Source organism: Grammomys surdaster, unplaced genomic scaffold, assembly GCF_004785775.1.
Source record: "Grammomys surdaster isolate TR1022 unplaced genomic scaffold, NIH_TR_1.0 373, whole genome shotgun sequence".
Lineage (NCBI taxonomy): Eukaryota > Metazoa > Chordata > Mammalia > Rodentia > Muridae > Grammomys > Grammomys surdaster.
The window spans coordinates 10318020-10338154 of NW_021604792.1; the positions used below are offsets into that span (position 1 = coordinate 10318020).

Genomic DNA, 20135 nt, shown 5'->3' on the forward strand with positions numbered 1-20135 from the left:
CTTCCGGATAATAGCAGTTCTCACTTTCACTGCTAAGTGAATGTGTTCACTCTAGCAAGGGAGCTTTCTTCTCAGGTGGCTTGGGAGGAGAAAGGAGAGAAGAGTAGTGGTCAGTGATTCCTGAAGAAAAGTGAACCCTCACAGCCTGATGTCCCTCCTGCACAAAAGTTTCCCTCTCATTTAAAGCAACCAAGGTTTCTGTTCCATATCCCATAACCACTAGTAGTTCCCTTGACCCGTTGTATTTACCTGGGAGGTGGGTCACTTGGATCTCTGAAAACCACCTTGCTGGCACATCTACAAAGGGTTTTGTGCACATGCTCGGACTGTGAGTGAAGCTGCCAACAGATAGACTCACTCCTCAGTGGAACAGGTTCAGATGTAGTTCCAGGGAAGTTCCTGCAGCACACACAGAGCCTTTGTTTTTTCAGAACAAGTTTGATTTCAAAGTCCTGTATGTGGCTGTACTTTGGTGGGAAAAGTTTCTTCTCGAAACTTGGGGATAGATTGGTGATTGTATCTGGGGAATAATACTGTACTAACTGAATAGAAAAGCCAGAAGCAAGGGTTGTGTTATTGTCGCCAATAGACCTACCTCTGATGCATCAAAACAGGTACAGAAACGCCCTGTGGTCGTGATCTGTGTTGTGAATTTGTGTACCAGTTTGATAGTTAGTACTGATATTTAGTTAGATTCTAGTTATCACTAACCTTTGTTGTCTCTGGAATGTCATCTTGCAACTAATTAGGGCCTCCACTCACCTTTCCTTCTTATTCTTTTTATACTGTGTCTCCTTTGTCACTGTGTGATTCATTCTCCACTCAAATGGGGAAATTAAACCTTCTATGGGAAAGTTAAGACACTGAAGTAGCTAAGAGAAGAGACATCATAGAGTGACAAGCCACTGCTGAGGCAGTGCAACTGTTTCAGGTAGAATCCTGCATGGAGAGGTTTAGCATGAACAGATACATGCAAACTGTAGGCAAGCTATATCCAAATATATTTTGCAACTGTCAAATGAGGGTCAGATTAAAGAAATTCACAAGTGCAAGCGCTCTGTGATTCTAATGCATGTGTTTTCTTATTCGTGGCACTAACTGTGAGTTAATGTTTTACATTCTTAACTATTCTGCAGTCCATGTAAGAGGACCTGTAGCCATGCTACAATTTTTTTTAACAAGATAGGAAGATTGTCTAAATATTAATATAGTGTTGTTTTAAATACGGCTTTAATATATTTATAATTTCAATTATATTATTAACCCACTAATGTTCTCTTTAGGCACCTAAGTGACCTATATCCCCTTGTAAATAGATTCCACACAGGATCTAAGGAGTTATTAATGGTTATGAGCTATTGGGCTCAGAATTCCAACATTTAAGTATATTATACCTATTTATTGGTATTATGAATTAATTTAATTTATTTATCATATTTATGAGTATTAATGTTGACTATAGGAGTCTTCTAGATAAGCCAAATTTTAACTCTTTAGAAAAATCATCCCAGAGATTTGGTCATTGAGGCATGCCTTTTCTCACCTTGCTACAGAACAATAGACAAAGCCATCTGCTAATGGATTACAAATTTCTGGAGGAAAGTGGCATAGGAAGTTTTCTTGCTGTTACAAGTGAATGTGAAGATCTTCTGATATATAAGCTTGGAGGGAGATGGGGTCTGAGTGGCAAGGTTTCCTGCATAGTTTTTGGCTCTGTGGGTATGCCTGGAAAGTGTGCCTGGCATGTTTGTTTTAAAAATCCTCAACTCCTTGGTTATATGCCACAAGCCTTTGGCAAACTGTAACCATTGATTGGAAAGGGCTTATTGTACAATTATCTTTCTTGGCTTTATTTTATTTTTACATTTCTTTATTTACTATGTGTGTATACACACACACACACACACACACACACACACACACACACACAATGGTGATTGTGTGGAAGTCAGGGGACAACTTTTGGGTTCCCACTTCCACCCTTTGGTTCCTGGGGATTGACCTCAGGTTGTCAGACTACCACAGCAAGTACCTTTAGCCTCAATCCACCTTCCAACCCATGAATATCTTGGAAGCAGCTTCACGGAGTGTGTTTGCCTCTTTACTCTAGGGTCCAGGTCCACTGGCTGGCCAGGTGTTAATGATCCTAGTTTCCTTAAACTACCAGAGGCAAGAAGCTGTGCTGAGAATCTGGCTCAGGAAGAATACGTGAAGGCCTGATGCTGTCTTAAGTGGATGCTCTGTATATGCAAGCAGGAAAGAAGGGTGGGTTTGGGTCACTGAGGGAAGGTGTGTTTGGCCATGGCCAGTTCGGTGTGGGGGTCTGTGCACACAGTCTTCAGGTTACTTCTTTGGTATGTGCTAGTGGGCATGTAGTTTGATTTCTGGGCGTAGCTCAAGGTCTGAGTTGGCTGCTGACTGACTTTTTTTTTTCCACTTGTACAGTGTAGAGAGATTGTGTTCCTAGCACCTACTCACTGGAGAGCCAAACTTGTTCAACTGGCTGCTCCCTAAACAAAAATAATTACTTACATCTGATAAGGTCCCAAAAAGGAAGTAAGAGGAAATGAAAACAAGAACACCTGAGCCCTAAGACATTTTCAAACAGGCTCGGAGCACTGAGCTGAGCTCAGACTGGAATTCCAGGGCCTTCTCCTTTGCTCCACCTGCTGGGTGCTGTTTCTGCTGATGTTACCAGGACCTCTTCTGCCCCATGCTCTCCAGAGGATGGAAGCCTTCTGAACTGCTTTTCTCTTTGCTGTTTTGGCTCACCACCTACCCAAATGAGGTAGACTTTGCCATCTAATTGTTCAGTGACTTTATAGATTGTGTGCAAACTCACAGACAAAACCTTTTCTCTCTATCTCTCTCTCTCTCCCTACCTCTTTCTCTCTCTTCTACCCTACCCCCATCTCTCTGTTTGGTTTTTTGAGAAAGGGTCTATCTATGTAGTCCTGACTGTTATGTAACTCACTATGTAGAACAGGATGGCTTCAAACTCATGAGGATCCCCCTGCCTCTGTGTCCTGAGTGCTGGGACTGGCTGGCCGATTTCTCTCTTTTGTATGCAATTTTTCACCATCTGCTTATTTCTGATTAGCCGGCTGCACACCTGTTTCCCTTCTGCCTTGCGTAATCTCGATCCACAGTGTCTCATGAGCAGGGAAAAGTGAGAAGGTGTGAGGCTGAATTTGGCAGATTGCTTTGCTTATTTATTTATTTATTTATTTATTTGGCAGAGAGCTTGTGGTTCAGTAAGTAGCACTTTGATCATCAGCGTCAATACTAAAACTCAGTGTGTAACTGTGATGTGACCTAGGATGGCTAACTGACAGTTGAGAAAATCCCTACGTTTGGTTTCAGACTTGTCAGAATTAAAGCAGTAGGCTGCACTGACTCCAGAGCCACTACTTCTCTCGGCAAGGGCTTCTCTCAGTAAGTTTCTAGACACATAGAAGAGTGGGAACTGTTGCTTCTGTTCAGAAAGAAGCAGGGTTGGAGGTGTCATTTAAAAGGTGTGTGGGTTGTAAGGAATTGTTGAAGGTAGTTAGATAAAGAACGTGCTTAGTCACAGTAGCTGTGCTATGAACAGGAACATTAGGTCCACATGGCTGGACTCTCCCACATCAGCTAAGGAGGGAGAAGGGGCTCCTGAGCCCTATCATGTGCTGCTAATCTAGCTGGTAATCTATTGTTAACTAACACATTTTTACCAGAGTGGGAGGCAAAGCATACAGTTGAGCACCCCACTGGTGGATTTAGGGTCAGACAGGTGGCTGTAGTTAAACTCTGTGGGGTAAGAAAAAACAAAACAAAACAAAACAAAACAAAACAAAGAAGCAAAAATTCAACAAACTAATACATAAAGGAAGGAGTATTGTAAGGAAGCGGCAGGAAGAAAATGAGTGTGTGTGTGTGTGTGTGTGTGTGTGTGTGTGGTGTTGGGTGTGTGTGTGTGTTGGGAGAGAACCGGAATGCATTATATACTTGTATCAAATTTCCAAAGAACAGAACATATTAATAATAAAAAGAATCTCCAATAGTAAACAAGAAACTAGACATTGTAATCTATTTGGAAAATTGGTAACTGGATCAGGAAACATTTTTATGTACAATATTTTACATTATGATTTTATTATCTTGTGTGAGTGCCTGCATGCCACCACATTAGCGTGGAGGACATCTTGTGACATAGGCCTCTTGCTCCAGGCTCTGTTTGTTGTTTTTCCTGCAGTGTGCAGCAGACTAGCAGGCCTGTGAGCTTTAGAGGCGCTCCTTTCTCTGCTTCTCATCTAGGATGGCTGGGATACACAAATTCCAGGGATCCAAGTCGGGTTCTCAGGCAGTCAAAGCTAGCACTTTACATACTGAATCATCTCCAAGCCCTATGTTTGTTTGAAACACATTTGCATATAGATGTATTACCTTTTTATTTAAAGGAGAAAATCAAAAGGTGGCTCTTTCTATAGTGACACTGTCTATAGTCTAGAACCTGGTTAGAATGTGGGTTTGTTGAACTACCTCTGATCGGTACAGAGGAGGTCCACATAACTTTTCAGAGCTGAGGGACCAAATAGTTTTCATTAATAAAGGATGTTTACTCAATTCTTCAGAGGGTGCAGGTATATCAGAATAGGCAAGCAAAAGCATAAATAATCTCTCAACATTGCCGTATATATCTATTTATTCAGACAATGGTTTGGATAAAGGTGGAATGAAATGCGATGTGTATAAAAATGTGACATGTAGCTGAAAGGAATTTAACATACTTAAAGATTGTAGTGGGGGGTAGATATTTTATCAGCAGTCAGGATGGCGCTGTGGGTCCCTACTTTAGCATGGTCACAGAGGTCTAGGTGCTTTTACAATACTTTCAGTAACAATGAATAACGGACCAAGGCTGGAAAGTCGCATAAGAGAGAAAGTAAAATGCATGGGGGGGGGGAATGAATTTTGTTCAGACTGAATTTTAGACAAAAGAGGAGTGGGTGGCTCCGAAAAGACAACTAGTCATAGGTATATTTAAATTTTCTACATGTGCTGTGTTTTTTTTTCCTAGCATAACACACGAAGTTCTTAGAAATATTGTATCACTGCGCCTGTGTTCCCTGCATCCTCTGTGGACCTAGCAGAGAAGGCTGGCCCCGTGGACATGGGAGAGAAGGGTCACCTAAGCCGGGTGCTGTTGGAATGCAGTCTCAGTGACAAGCTGTGTGGTAAATGCAGACACCACATCTGCCTGTAACTGGATGCCAGAACAATGGAGACTGAGTTCTGGATGGTTCTAGAGGAGGAGGGCTGGTTTTATTTCTAGTGGAAATGAATGGGGGGGGGTAGAAGGCATAATTTTTACAGGGTGAGGGATACATTCCAATCAGAGATAACAAAAAAGTTCCTTGATGGTCTAAACCACAGGATTAATTTCTGGCTAACATTGTCCTCCGTGGGACTCCATTGAAGGGAATGAAGGAAAATCAGGAGCACTGAGGCATGCTGGGTAGGGGAAACTGGTAGGCTTCTTACCTCTATTCCCGTTTACGGCCTACACAGTTGTTCGAGACGGGCAGTATGAAGTAATCATTGTTCCAGCTTTCCTGGTTGGTGGCTTCCTCATCCTTCTTGCAATCATCCTGTGGCTTTTTATCAGAGGACAAAGATCCCAAAGGCAGCGCCCTGGACCCCGAGGTAAGGTTCAAACTCTAGGGCTAGGCATGGGCTCAGGAAAGATTGCTTTTAAGAAAATCATAAGCCAGGTTTTCAATAGGACCAACCCATAGTCAGATCTTACAAATTATAAACCCAAGCCGCTCAATATCTCTCACTCCCAATGATTTTCTCAATACCTGATCCCAACTCTATAGTGACCTAGTTCTCCCTTGGCAACCTAAAATAATTCTTGAAGGTCATGATTGGTCTCTCAGCTTATATATTTTAAAACCTTCCAATAGCTCGTTGTGTTCTATAGAAGAGAAAATAGTAAGGTTCGTCCCATGGCCCTGTATGATCTGGCTTCCCTGGCCCCGTCTCCCACATCTGTCCCGCCATCCGTTGGCTCCATCTGCACTGCCTTCCTTGCTGCTCCTTAAACATCCTAAGTGTATCCTTCTCGTGGTGCCTTCATCCATCTTGTTCCATGTGCTACAGTGACATCATGGTTTGCTCTGTAATTACTTCTAGGCCTTTATTACATGTTACACTATCTGAAAGGCCTAATTTTGGCCTCTATAGGTAAAATAGTATCTCCTTTTGCTATTTCTTCTCCTAACACTGTCTCATTCATTCTTTTTTTTTTAAAGATTTATTTATTTATTATATATGAGTACACTGTAGCTGTCTTCAGACACACCAGAAGAGGGCATCAGATCTCATTACAGATGGTTGTAAGCCACCATGTGGTTGCTGGGATTTGAACTCAGGACCTCTGGAAGAGCAGTCAGTGCTCTTAACCACTGAGCCATCTCTCCAGCCCCTGTCTCATTCATTCTTAATGTTATATGTCCTATTATTGAAAATTAATCTTGGGCAGATCTGAACTGTGTCTGTCCTCAATTCAGAGAGTACATGTGGTATATGGTGATATTTACTGACTAGATTGATTGACAAATTATTAGAAATCTCAGAAGGAAACTTTCTTATCCAATTGTAATTGTGGCTGTAGATGGGAGGTAGTCTCAGAAGACCTTGTGACTAAGGTTCAGGAAAACTTAAAATGATCCCACATTTGAGGGCAACCTGGAGAAAGAAAAACTACAACTTATGGCTGTGTATCTATTTATATTCTTCCTTTAATTCTGGAAGTCATATGACTGACTTAAAGGTTATTCATGCTGGTAGTAACTGTCATGTTTTGGTCCTGTGGTGTGGATTTCTTTTTAGAACAGTCATATCTTGGTGCTATACTCATGGGGAACACCAAAGGTAATTCCATAGATTATTTAAAAAAAAAAAAAACCTGACCACTTTCAAGGGCTTCATTTTTAGTTTTCTACAAGGAATGGAATTATTATGATCATTGTAGACTCTCAGTGTTGGTATTCATTCATTGAGAAGTATCAGAAGATATTGTGTTAATCATAGAGAAAATTTCCTGGCCAGTTTGTTCAATCTGCTTTTCTGGTATCACCAGGGCAGGGGACAGTTGATAGACATTATCTGTTTGTTCTAGGCACTACTTCTGTACCTGAATCTAGGAGCCAAAGCCAGGAGGCAGCAGGACATGGAGAAAAAGTTCTCGTGCCTCTTAAGGAGACCTCAGTGGAGAGCTTTCTACGAGCAGTCACGCCTTCCCTGGCTAAGTTGCAGGTGCCCAGGGAACAACTCTTGGAAGTTCTGGAGCAGATCCACAATGGTAGTTGTGGGACCCTCTATCATGCAACAGTGACCACCAGGGATCACCTTAAGCCAAAAAGTGTCGTCCTCAAGGCTTTAGAAGGTGATGTAGGAATTCAGTTTCTCTCCCCCTTTTATCTTTGATGTGAACCTGTTCCTGAGACTGGAAACATTAAGATGCCTATAAGCACATATGCTTATAATTGTGTGTAAGGGAAGCTTGGTGCAGAGTTGTTCTTCCTGAGTCTTTGGATCTGTAGCTCACTCTTGCCAACTGAAAACCGTAAAGTAGACATTTCCATAGTAAATGCTACTTGGCCTAGGATTATGAGATTGTTTCTTCATTTTCCTTTACTATTTTTATTTATTATTAAGTAAAATACCTTTAAAAATTAATTATTTGTGTGTGTGTATGCATGGCATATCTGTGTGAGTGCAGGTGTGTGCTGTACAAGTATGAGGTCACAGGTGACCTTTCAGGTGTTGGTTCTCTCTATTGTGACTGAAAAGCTATCAGCTTTGCATGCCACTCACTGGTCACCTGCTTTCACCATCTTTTTTGCCATATGTCCTTTCTTGATATTGTGTCTCTTTCCCTCCCTTTCTTTTTTTCTCTTTCAACTAGCATTGGATACATAGAACATAAATCAAGGAAGGGCTAAACATAATAAAAAATGTCTATCAAAACTCCCAGATGGTGATGTTGTGATATGAACAGAACACTGTTTACTCAAGGAGGTGAAAACCTGTCCAGTTCTAAGACCCTGACTCCTTTATTTCTGTTAAAGTATGGGTGACTGAGCATCACTGTCTTCTAGATGGTCCTCCCTTCTGTCCCCTTTATGACTGCACTTCTTCCACTGTTTGAATGTCACCATCTCCATGTGTCTTTTGCTCCTTGCCTCCTACTTATCAGCTGCACTTAACCATTCACTGACGCCCTACTCTTCTGTTTTTCACAGACCCAGTTGGACTCCAGGAGGTCCAGGATTTTATAGGGCGGATCCAATTCTATCAGTACCTGGGGAAACATAAGAACCTGGTACAGCTGGAAGGCTGCTGTACAGAAAGGCTGCCACTCTACATGATGCTGGAGAATGTAGTCCCAGGGAACCTGCTCAGCTTTCTTTGGACCTGTCGCAGGGTGAGTAATGGGGAAGCTACACTAGTAAGGAAAAGCTTTGATTAGTGTTTCACACGTCAGTTGACACCACAGATGTCAGAATACGCAGCCTTTATAAGGGTGAAACAATTATCACCTTTAAATGGTACTATGACAATGTAAGTGTGAAGCAGTTATCTCAGAGCTGGTGTCTGTGGATGTGGCTCAGTTGGTAGAATGCTTGTCTAGCACTAAGCCTGAGTCTGATCTCAGCACAGGATAAAACTGTGAGTGGTGGCATTTACCTGCAAGGCTAGCACTGAAGGGAGGATCCTGAGTTCAAGGTCATTCTCAACTATTCATCCATTTTAAGGCCAGTCTCAACTCCTTGAGACTCAGACTGAAAAATAAAAATTCCCTCCAGATACAGATTGAACAGGTTGAATTTGTATAGTTATGAGTATTCACACACAAACATGTAACAATACTTAGAAGAGGTGAGAGCAAGAAGGGAAATAAACTTGGAAAGTTTAGAGGGAGGTAAGGGAAGGGGCAAGTGATGTAATCACATTACAATCTCAAGAGCAAAAGTTATTAAAGCAACAAAATACTGAAAACAATATCCTTAGTTTTCTACATGTTCCTCCCTGAAGATCTGAAGAAACCAGGACCCCTGGTTTCTCCATTGCTTATGAACAAGCTCAAGATTAATTGGACCCTAAAATAGGCTGATCTCATACAACTGGAGGTGGGTGGAGAGGTGCCTGTTGACGAAGACTTTGCCCTGTTCTGTGAATAAAGGAGTGTAGTCCCCAACAGCTTAAACCTTTCAAGAGATCATCCATCTGCCACCAGTTCAGTGCTCCTGCCAACAAGCCACTTCCAGCTCTTCAGAGCTGCCATCTTCTCTATTTCAGCCCATTTGCATTTGTTTTCTTACCAAACAAGGCTTCTCTTCATGTGGCTTATGTCATCCTCCTATCTTCCCCTTTCCTTGAGGTGGCTCTCTTCTTCCTCCTATCATCACGTGGCCTGATAGGTGCTGCACATTTCCTGTGTACATTACAATATGTAGCCATTTGTTTATTTACATTTTCCTGATTGTGGGTCACACAGCTAGCATTTAGGACGTCTGCAAGGCAGCAGCTATCAGGCTCAGATGAGAAGCTGCACAGAGTGACTTTCTCCAATTTCTTTTGGTTTGTTTGTTTGTGATTTGAAATTTTTCTTTTTAAAAAAATGTATTTTCTTCACTTTTGAATCCCAAGTTTTTAACAGGGAAACTGGCATGTGTAGGCATTCCCTATGGCTATTTTAATCATGTGCATGTCTGTACACACAGTCCCAAATAAACTCCTCATGTTATTCAGTGGAGAGCATCATCCCTGCTTGTTTTGCTTTTTGTTTTTGTTTGTTTGTTTGTTTGTTTTGTTGCTTTTTTCTGCCTGCTGTTCAACAGCTTTCTTTAGCATTTATGCAGTTCAGGAAACCTCATGCCTCTGCATGTCTGCACATATCTAATGTTTGTCTCTAACTTAAATACTTTTCAGGGTAGAGAGAGATGGATCAGCAACTAAGAGTGCCTCTTGCTCTTGTAGAGGACCAGGGTTCAGTTCCTACCATCTACATGGAGGCTCACAGTTATCTTTAACTCTAGTTCCAGTGGATCAGATGCCATTTTCTGGCCTCCTATGGTACCAGAAATTCGTGAGGTGCACATACATACATACAGGCAAACATTTACACTCATAAAAGAAACATAAATACATCTTAAGTTTTTGCACTTTTCTCTCTTTCTCTCTCTCTCTCTCTCTCTCTCTCTCTCTCTCTCTCTCTCTCTTTGTGTATGTGTGTGTGTGGGGGGGAGGGAGAGATAGAGAGACAGACAAAGACATAAACAGAGAAAGACAGAGGGAGAAACAGACACAGAGAGAGGCAGAGATAGAGTCAGGTACAGAGAAAGAGACAGAGACAGAGAAATAGAGGCACATGAAAGTCAGAAGACAACTTGCTGGGAGTCACTTCTGTGCCTCTACCATGTGAATTCTGGGTTGGCTTGGTGATAAGATTCTTGACCTTCTAAGCTATCTCTCCAGACAAGCCTCCTTGACTCCTAATCCTTATATTTTTATGTTGTCCTTAGCTTTGATATCTGCATTTCAGAGTTTCTCTACCACAATTTAAAAAAAATATGACCAAGTCATTTTTTAACATAGTTTTCTTTGCTTTTTAGGATGTGATGACCATGGATGGCCTGCTCTATGATCTCACAGAAAAACAAATATATCACATAGGAAAGCAGGTCCTTCTGGCCCTGGTAAGATCAGCATCAATGAAAACTGATGGTGGTATTTTCTGATCAGCCCAGTAGTTACGCTGACAATTCTAGATAGTGGATCTATTGTAAGGTAGTTAGACAAAGCTAGGGGAAGATTCTTCACCAACAGTTTGTTTTTCAGCCTCATATTTATAAAATGATTTAGATAATACCATGCATACACTATGAGGCATTCCAGGCAGAGGACTACTAATTTAGGATTGGTATAGTAATCTAGAGGGACTGTGAAAGTTTACTCAGTTTAGATTTTAAAAGCAAAGTTGGTATCTGAACCCAAGTAGATGTAAAGCAGGGAAGAGGGGAAGGAAGATGGAGGAGATTTAGAGGGAGGAAATAAATCGGTGGAAGGACAGAAATACAGACTCATGCCTGAAGAACAAGACAAACCAGCTCAGGATTGTGTGGGGTGGGAGGCTGGCTGTGATAGGAGATGTGATATAAAATATATGCATTATATAAACTTTTAAAAGTAAGGAACACAGGTAAGAGAACTAAAACAGGAAAGTCCCAACTGATCTTTTATTTTTAAGCCAACTTAAAAAGATTTTAAAAACTCAGGGTTTCAGAAAAAAAAAAAAAACCTTTACCAGAATTACTCAGGAAGTTTACATAAGTATGCCTGTGAAATTATTTGGACATATTTCTAAGGGATTTTATTTTAAAATAGAAACACCGAGGCTTTGTGAAACTATGATGTTAGGCTTTATTGTATTTTGCTACCACAACATGTGAAATGTATCAGGGTCTAAAGGGACTCTTTTTGAGTGTGTGGTGGTAGTACTGGGGATTGAACACATGGCCTCTTGCTAGGCAAGGGCTGCATACCTGGCCTATCAGCTATCTATATGGAAATACGAAGACACAGAGTAAAAAGGAAGTGATGGTTCTGGTTGGAGCTTCCATGGGATGAGGAGAGAACACGCCTCACACAGCAGTTATCTGTGCCTCTTGGAGGGTGTAGTCACAGCATGGCTGAACTGTGAGCTCCAGCCTACCTTACTTCTGGAATCATAAGTACAGAGGTGTTCTACAGGGGTGTTCTCATCAAGCAGATGTACCCGTTAGGCACTGTGTCACTTGTCACACAAGGCAAGGCCAGGCTTTTTGTTGTTACCTTCAGTGACCTTAAGTTTAGCACACTCTTCAATTTTTCTCACTATAGTATAATTCCCTTTTATATATCTTAATTCTGGTCACCATATTTAGTTCCTTTGTTCTAAAAATTTTCCAAGAGGCAGAAACCTGCCAGTCCTGGTCTCCTTTTTCACCAGTGATTGGAAGCTGTCACTTTAAGTTTCTAAATGTCCTTGTTCTGTTTTTGAGCGTCAAAGCCCCAGATCTCTGGCTCTTCGGTCATACACAGTTTTCCTGTTTTTCCACACAGCTTGACTGGCTTGATGCCAGAGGAGGTGATACAGCACATGTCACCAAGCCACCTTGATTTTCACCTGCTTTTCTAACCACACCAGAATCCTTTGATCCTTTATAATGCAAGTCAGTACCCCTCTCTGTCTAGATGGGAGTTTAGCAAATCTGTGCTAAAAACCTTAAAGTCTAGTTTTATAAGTTCTCAGAGAACTTTGATCTAGAGCCTAGCTTATGGATTATTAGTGGATCGTTATGATCTGTACCCCTTCCTGAGTTAAGAGACCAGATCTGGGCACAATCTTGGCCTTCTGTGTCCCTTTGCATTTGCCTTAAAGATACTTCATTTAGCTGTAAGGACAGAATGAGATGGTGATAACCTTTATATAAGTTTATGACATGACATTCAGCTTTACTGGACATCCTGCTTTGTTCCAGAATCTACCTGAGTACCATCTAAGGGAAAGTACAGTCAAGGGGCAGGGTAGGGCGTAGGGCTGACCACAGCACATGAGGTTATGTTTTCAGAGTCCAGTGTTAGGGCTGGGCGTGTAACAAAGAGCAGAGTGCTCACCTAACATGCCCGAAGCACCAGGATCTGTCCTTAGCACTGGAGTGAAATCCCTGCATTGGTGCCATTTGGATTATTCCCTGAGTTTGGTGATCCTAAACCTAAGGTGAAAAGCTCCAATCCCTTACCCTGTTTTGGAAATGATCTCACTGATTAGTGAGAGTGCTGGAGCAGAGAAGACCTTTGTCTTTTGGAGGCCACCTAGGACTGTCTTACCTGTGAACTTTGACCTTCAGAAGGCCGATTACTTTTGATCATGTGCTGACAGGAATTCCTGGAGGAGAAGCATCTGTTTCATGGGGATGTGGCCGCCAGGAACATCCTGATCCAAAGTGACCTGACTCCCAAACTTTGTCACCTGGGCCTGGCTTATGAAGTTCATGCCCATGGGGCCATCTCCTCTGCTCGCTCCAGCAGCATCCCTCTCAAGTGGCTCGCTCCAGAACGGCTTCTCCTGAGACCTGCAAACATCAGAGGAGATGTGTATGTTATTTCTGTTCTTTTGTTTCCTCTCTTTGTGGCCTGTGCTTTCCCCCGGAATATGAATATGCAATTATTTCTGCAAAAGAGTCAAACATACTCGTAAGCAAAAATGTTTGTCAACTGCCTTCAATCTTTTTTTTTTTTAATGCTTTTCCCAGTAGTTCTTGTGATTAACAGCACTTTCATTAGGAAAGGAAAAAGTGAAAATAGTTTGCAAATCTATGTCAGAGGACTTACTTTAGTAGTCTTGTTTAAGGAAAGTCTTGCTTAAGGTGCTACCTTAAGGGCACAAGGCTACATAAGAACCAGGAAATGAATTTGAAATAAAATATTTACACATGTTTTAAGTCATCTCTTTAAAAAATATTTACTTCGCTGGGCAGTGGTGGCACACACCTTTAATCCCGGCACTTGGGAGGCAGAGGCAGGTGGATTTGAGTCCGAGGCCAGCTTGGTCTACAGAGTGAGTTCCAGGACAGCCAGGGCTACACAGAGAAGCCCTGGCTTGGAAAAACCAAAAACAAAAAAACCAATTTACTTCTTATATTCATGTGCCTGCATGAGTTTATGAGGACCATGTATGTACAAGTGCTCATGTTGGTCAGAAGAGAGTGTTAAATCCCCATGAGTTATAGGAGGCAGTGAGCCAAAATTTATGTGCTAGCAACTGAACCCAGTCCTCTACAGGACCACTGAGCTATCTATCCACTCCCAGCTCATGTTAAGTGAAAACTTTTGCATAAATATTCATTTATTGGACTTCTGAAATGGAAAAACATCTATATTTTATGGTGGGTATTGAATATCCAGGTATAGCGCATAAGCCAGATCCTGCATTCACCTCCCAAATGCAGGAGTTCCATGTGTTTGCCACCATGCTCAGATATAAATTGTGTTTCTTGTCTGAATAGCAGCTGTAGTGGTGACTAATACCTAGATGTCCCTTTGAGATGGTTCTTAGTGCAATGAGAGACCCAAAAATATTTGTGAAAAATCTAAATCTTTTATTGTTTCCCCCTACATTTTGCCATTTTGTTTTTTCAAGGTACGATTTCTTTGTGCTGCCTCGACTGCCCTAAAACTATCTCTGTAAACCAAGCTAGCCTTGACATCACAGAGATTCACCTGCCTCTGTTTCCTGAATGCTGGGATTAAATGTGTGCACCATCACTGTCTGGTTTCCCTGTTGTTGTTGTTGGTGTTATTATTATTATTTTACAATTGACTCATCAATACAATTTTATAATACTTTATTTGTTTTTTTAAAAATCTGGGATGGGAGTAGAGTTGAGACAGGGTTTTTCTATATAGCCCTGGCTATCCTGGAACTTGCTATGTAGAAAACTCCAACTTTGTGTTCACAGGAATCTGTCTGCCTCTGCATCCGTCCCATGTGCTGGAATTAACAGCATGCACCACCACATCCCGCTCAATCTTTTTTTATATTCTTTTTTTTTTTTTTTAATTTTTTTATTGGATGTTTTATTTACATTTCATATGTTGTCCCCTTACCCCATCCCCCACCCACCCAGGAACCCCCAATCCCCTCACACCTCCTCCTTCTTCTTTGTGGATGTAACCTCTATCTACCCCCCCACTCCCACCTCCCCACCCTCAAAACTCCCACCCCCTGGGGCGTCCAGCCTTCATGAGGTCAAGGATCTCATCTTCCACCTGTGCCCAGCAGGGCCCTCCACTCTTATATATTCAGCTAAGGCCCTGGATCCCTCCATAAGTGCTCCCAGGCTGGTGGTTTAGACCCTGGGAGCTGTGGTTGGTTGGTATTGTTGCTCTCCTCATGGGGCCACAAATCCTTTCAGCTCCTTCAGTCTTCACTCTAACTCCTCCATTGAGAACCCCTTCAATGGCTAGTTGTGAGCATCTGCCTCTGAATATGTCAGACTCTTGAAGACCTCTGAGGAGACATCCATATCAGGCTCTTATCAGCATGCACTTCCTGACTTCCACATCAGCATCTACCTTTGGTGACTGCACATGGGATGGATACTCAGGTGGAAAGGTCTTCAGATGGCCCCTCCTTCAGTTTTTGTCCCTCGCTTTGTCTCCATATTTGCTCCCTTGAGTATTTTGTTGCTCCTTCTAAGAAGGACCGAATCACCCCCACTTGGTCTTCCTTCTTTATGGACTTCCTGTGGCCTGTGAGTTGCATCTTGGGCATTTTAAGGTTCTGGGCTAATATCCAATAATCAGTGAGTGAATACCATGTGTGTTCTTTTGTGATTGGCTTACCTCACTCAGTATGATAATTTCTAGTTCCATCCATTTACCTAGGAACCTCTCAAATTCATTGTTTTTAATAGCTGAGTAATACTCCATTGTGTAAATATACCACATTTTTTTAATCCATGCACCACCACATCCCGCTCAATCTTTTTTTATATTCTTTTTGTAAGACAGCGTCTCCCTTTGTAGCCAGACTGCACTTAAACTGGTGACCCTTCTTCATCAGCCTCTCAAGTGTTAGTATTACATGGGTGTAGTACGATTCCATCACATTTTCATTTTAGCAACATCCTCTTATAGATTAGTTTTAAAATATTCAATGTATTCAATATATTTTTAAAGATATATCTTATGCAAACAATTAAGTAGCATCTAGAGCATTTAGTGATCACACAACATAACTACAATCATGTATAGAGTTATATAACCAGGATTATAAAGAACTGAAATTGACCTTTAGAAATCATATACCTCAGTTGTTTGAAGACACACAAAAATTCATGCAGAATACCCTACTGGGCATCCATATCACAGGAGGCATCGGGAATTTAAACCTCAATATTAAGAGTCAATTAAGATGCTTCCACTGATGTGTTACTGATAGCTACTTTTCAACAGACTTCGGGAAATTTTACAAAGTGTCACTTATTTAATGATGGCATTAGTAGTGTAGTATGCGCCTCTCAAGTCATATTGATTAGCGAAACACCATATCCAAATATCTAGTGTTTATTTTAGTAATATTTTCCCTAGGATTGAATAGGTCAACTGAGATAGCTGTGGTTAAATTAAGAATCTCTTGTTTGGTTCCTGTTGAGTAAAAGGTAGAGCCTGGGCACAGAGGGAAGGAAAAGATAAAAAGATAAAGAAGGGCATTATGGTCTAGTGAGTGCACACTCACATATGCTAATAACAAGAGCAAACATCCATTATGAAGAAGGGAGATAGACACGTTCTTGAAGAGATTAGATTTTGAAGGATGTAGACAGAAATGTCCTCTCATAACTCTGTTAAATTATTCAGCTCTCCTTGATTTGTTTGTCTCCTCTCTGGTGTTAACATAAGCTCTCTTGAGAAAAGACAAAGGTAGAAACTAAGTGGGCAACTCTGTTTCTTTTACAGTTGGTCCTTTGGGATCCTGCTTTATGAGATGGTCACTCTAGGTAAGGATGACCTCCTTGTAAGCAGGCAAACTTGCTTTTTGGAAGGTGGGTGTTATAGCCCTTGAGAAATTCATGCAGAATACCCTACTGGGCATCCGTATCACAGGAGGCATCAGGAATTTAAACCTCAATATTAAGAGTCAATTAAGATGCTTCCACTGATGTGTCCCTGATAGCTACTTTTCAACAGACTTCAGGCAATTTTACTTCTGAGGACAGGATGGATGATTGCACTGGGTTGCCATGGATTCTGACCCTCATTCCTCTGAAGTCTACTAAACTGATGATTCCTTTTCTTCTGTCTCCCTCTCCCAGACTTCCTTTAACTTTCTTTAGATCTCCTTTTTTCTTCCCTGTAAACCATACCAACTCTATAGGCTGTTTTCAAACCCAGAGGACGATTCCCATAGCAATAGCATATGAATGTAAAAATGTTTTCTTCAACTTAGAAACTGTGGCTCTTTTTGTATTATGAAGAGTGGAAGGCAGGTCTTATTTCCTGACTTGCCTCATTTTACTACTTTGCTTAAAATTCAGGACCTCCTAACATTACCTCTGTTCTCCAAAACACCTTTTCTCCACGTTCACACAACCCGTAGGAGCAACTCTACAGTACACAGTTCCCCCATGGTTATATTTTAGGGTTTATTTCTCAGGTCGATAGAGATTGGTGTTATTTTCATTTTATATTTAGAACTTCTTCTTCTGTTCTTGTGTTTTCCATATTTACAGGGGCACCACCATACCCTGAAGTTCCCCCCACCAGCATCCTACAGTATCTTCAGAGAAAGAAAATCATGACGAGACCCAGCAGCTGCACACATGCCATGTAAGTGGCTCTGAAAGGCTTGAGTTTCTGCAATTCCCAATCATGTTTTGCTCTCCACTAACCAAACCCTTTTTAATGTGCCTCAGAGGATCTTTAGTAGTGCTTATGTGTTAATGCTCAGCCGTAAATGAACCCCGAGGTAAAACAAAAACACTTCTGCTCAAACAACTACAACACTTCTGCTCAAACAACTACGCCAGCCACTTTTCTAAGTGCTGTGACAAACTCCCCAACAGAAACTGCTTGAGGGATAAAAAGCTTGAATTTGTCTCAGAGTTCCATTATGGTGGGAAAGTCAGAGCAGAGGTGCTCAGTCTGTGGCTGCAGGAGCACACAGACAGTTTGTTCACATGCTTGTGGACCAGGAGGTATCGAATGAAGGCTGGAATTAGGATGGCTATAACTTCCAAAAGCTTTCCCCTAATGCAACAAGCACTTAAAACATGGGCCTGTGGGGGACAGATCAGGCTCAAGCCATAAATGTGTCATATATGTTTAAATATCATATATATATACACACACACACACACACACACACACACACACACACACACACATCCACACATACAATCTTGAAGCTATCACTGAAGACTCAATTAGGAACCTATTTTTTGCTTCCAGAAGAAGGCTTTGGACAAAGTTCCTGACTTTAAAAAACCTAACATTCTGATGAGAAGATAGTTCAAACATTGGATGAGTAAAAACCCTGTCACTCATTCACTCATTGCATAGAATGGGACAGACATTTTCTCCTAGCCTTGTTACTCAGTTGTACTACATGGTGGAAAAGGCAGCGCTCTTCTGACATTTTGTGGTCTGAAAAATCTCTAGTATTCTATTATAAAAAGAAATCACATTGATAGGATGTTGAGAGTTGATGTAAAGAGAATGGTAGAGTACTAGTTTCTGGAAATATAGTGGGAGACAGAGCAGAAAGGTCAAAGAACTGAGGGTTTTATTTTGTTGTTGAAGAGGAACTATGTTCCTTCCCTTTCACAGGTACAGCATCATGAAGTGCTGTTGGCGCTGGAGTGAGGACAGCCGTCCCTTACCTGGTGAGGTGCGCCTGCGCCTAGAAGCTGCCTCTAGATCAGCCAATGACAAGGCTGTGTTGCAAGTTCCAGAGTTAGTGGTGCCTGAATTGTACGCAGATGTGGCTGGCATCAGTGCAGAGAGCCTTTCCTATAGCTACAGTGTCCTTTGAAGATGGTCCCAGACAAGTGACTATATGTGTATGGAATGAGTTCCTTCGAGAACAGAGAAAAGGAACTTTCTAGGGCCCACCAAAGGAGGAAAAAGGACATGAATCCTGCATCTTTTCCTAAACATTTTCCTAGAACTATGAAACGCTGCTGGATGAAGCTCTACCTCTACACGCCGTGTACACTGGAGCTATGAATCATCATTAATCATAGTTCGCTTTCCAGTCCCGAGGGCTGAAGTGCAAGTGGTGGAAAGCGTCGTTCCAAAGGAGGTTTTAAAAATCTGCCATGATTGTTAGGGAATGAATAGGGCAGAGTGGCTGGTCCCACTCACTCCAGGCTGGTTTACTACTGAAATCATTTTTTTTTTTAAGATTTAAACTATTACAGACTAAAAATAAACCAGAGGGGCATGGATGAATAACTTCTAATTTTTAACCATGAATTGAAGATAAGAGTTCTTGAGAAAGAAAGTTCAAGGTTCTTTTTGTTGAGAAGTGTAAGGTAGATCAATATATCCTTCAAGGAAAGGTTTTGTCTTTTCTATGTTGAGGGCCCACAAAAATCCTAGTCTCTTCATAAAAAGCTGAAGAAGAATGAGACTCAGCCTAAAGAACCAAAGTTAGAACCAAGGATGAAGTGTGTGTGTGTGTGTGTGTGTGTGTGTGTGTGTATGTGTGTGACAAATAAGAAGCATAGAAGCCAAACAAGAAGACTTAGTGACCCAGGTGGTCATTAAGAGGTACAGAAAACACATAATCTGATAGGAATGGATGGTAGCTTCTAATTTTTAACCATCCATTGAAATACTGTGAAACAACTCATTAAATTAGTATTTATTGACCAAAAGTAGACTTTTCAGGTGTATAGCTGCCAAAATCTCTACAATAAGGAAGCTAAAAGAAAATAAATGAAAGTAATTTTACTAGAAAAATTGAAGAACCCGTGTTTTCCATTATGTGCAAAATGAGATGACTATCTACCTCACAGGGTTGGTGTGAGGATCAATGAGAATATGTATTTGTGTAATATGTGGAATATAATATGTTCTCAATAAATATTAGTTTTTTCTTTTTTCCTCTAACTTGGACCATTTCGTTTTCCTCATTTTCTTTTTAAAAACATAACATGTACTGTGGCCAAAAAGAGAGCCCTGGCCCGTGATAGTACAGGGCAGAGCATGCCCAAAAGATGGTATGGTATTAGCACCACATGATTAAACTGCCACCATGGTTTTTTTATTATTATTATTATTTTTATTTCCAGCTCTGAGAACTGAACCCAGGGCCTCACACACACGGGGGAATGCTCTATACGGGCCTTGAGCTAACATGTTTGTGTGGGGTTTTGGCTGATGACAATAGTCTCCTATGATTTCAAAATACTGTAAGTATCACAGTGAGGGCAATTCTATTTAACAAGCTGATGTGTGACTTTGCAAGAATGCCCTAGTACCTTGAAAAGGACAAGAAGAGCTAGTGTGGTAAGAATGACTGGCAGCTGGAAACT

At 41.3% G+C, this 20135-nt stretch overlaps 1 protein-coding gene across 1 annotated transcript; it reads left to right on the forward strand.

Annotated features, from left to right (window-relative positions):
• Positions 1-570: 570 nt before the first annotated feature.
• Positions 571-18748, forward strand: Styk1 (serine/threonine/tyrosine kinase 1). Its single transcript, XM_028781057.1, has 10 exons — positions 571-614; positions 5060-5216; positions 5551-5685; positions 7166-7432; positions 8292-8473; positions 10665-10748; positions 12974-13188; positions 16555-16595; positions 17328-17424; positions 18424-18748. Exons 2-10 carry the CDS (start codon positions 5153-5155, stop codon positions 18626-18628), a joined length of 1290 nt encoding a protein of 429 aa, XP_028636890.1. The 5' UTR covers positions 571-614; positions 5060-5152; the 3' UTR covers positions 18629-18748.
• The last annotated feature ends 1387 nt before the right edge of the window (positions 18749-20135 follow it).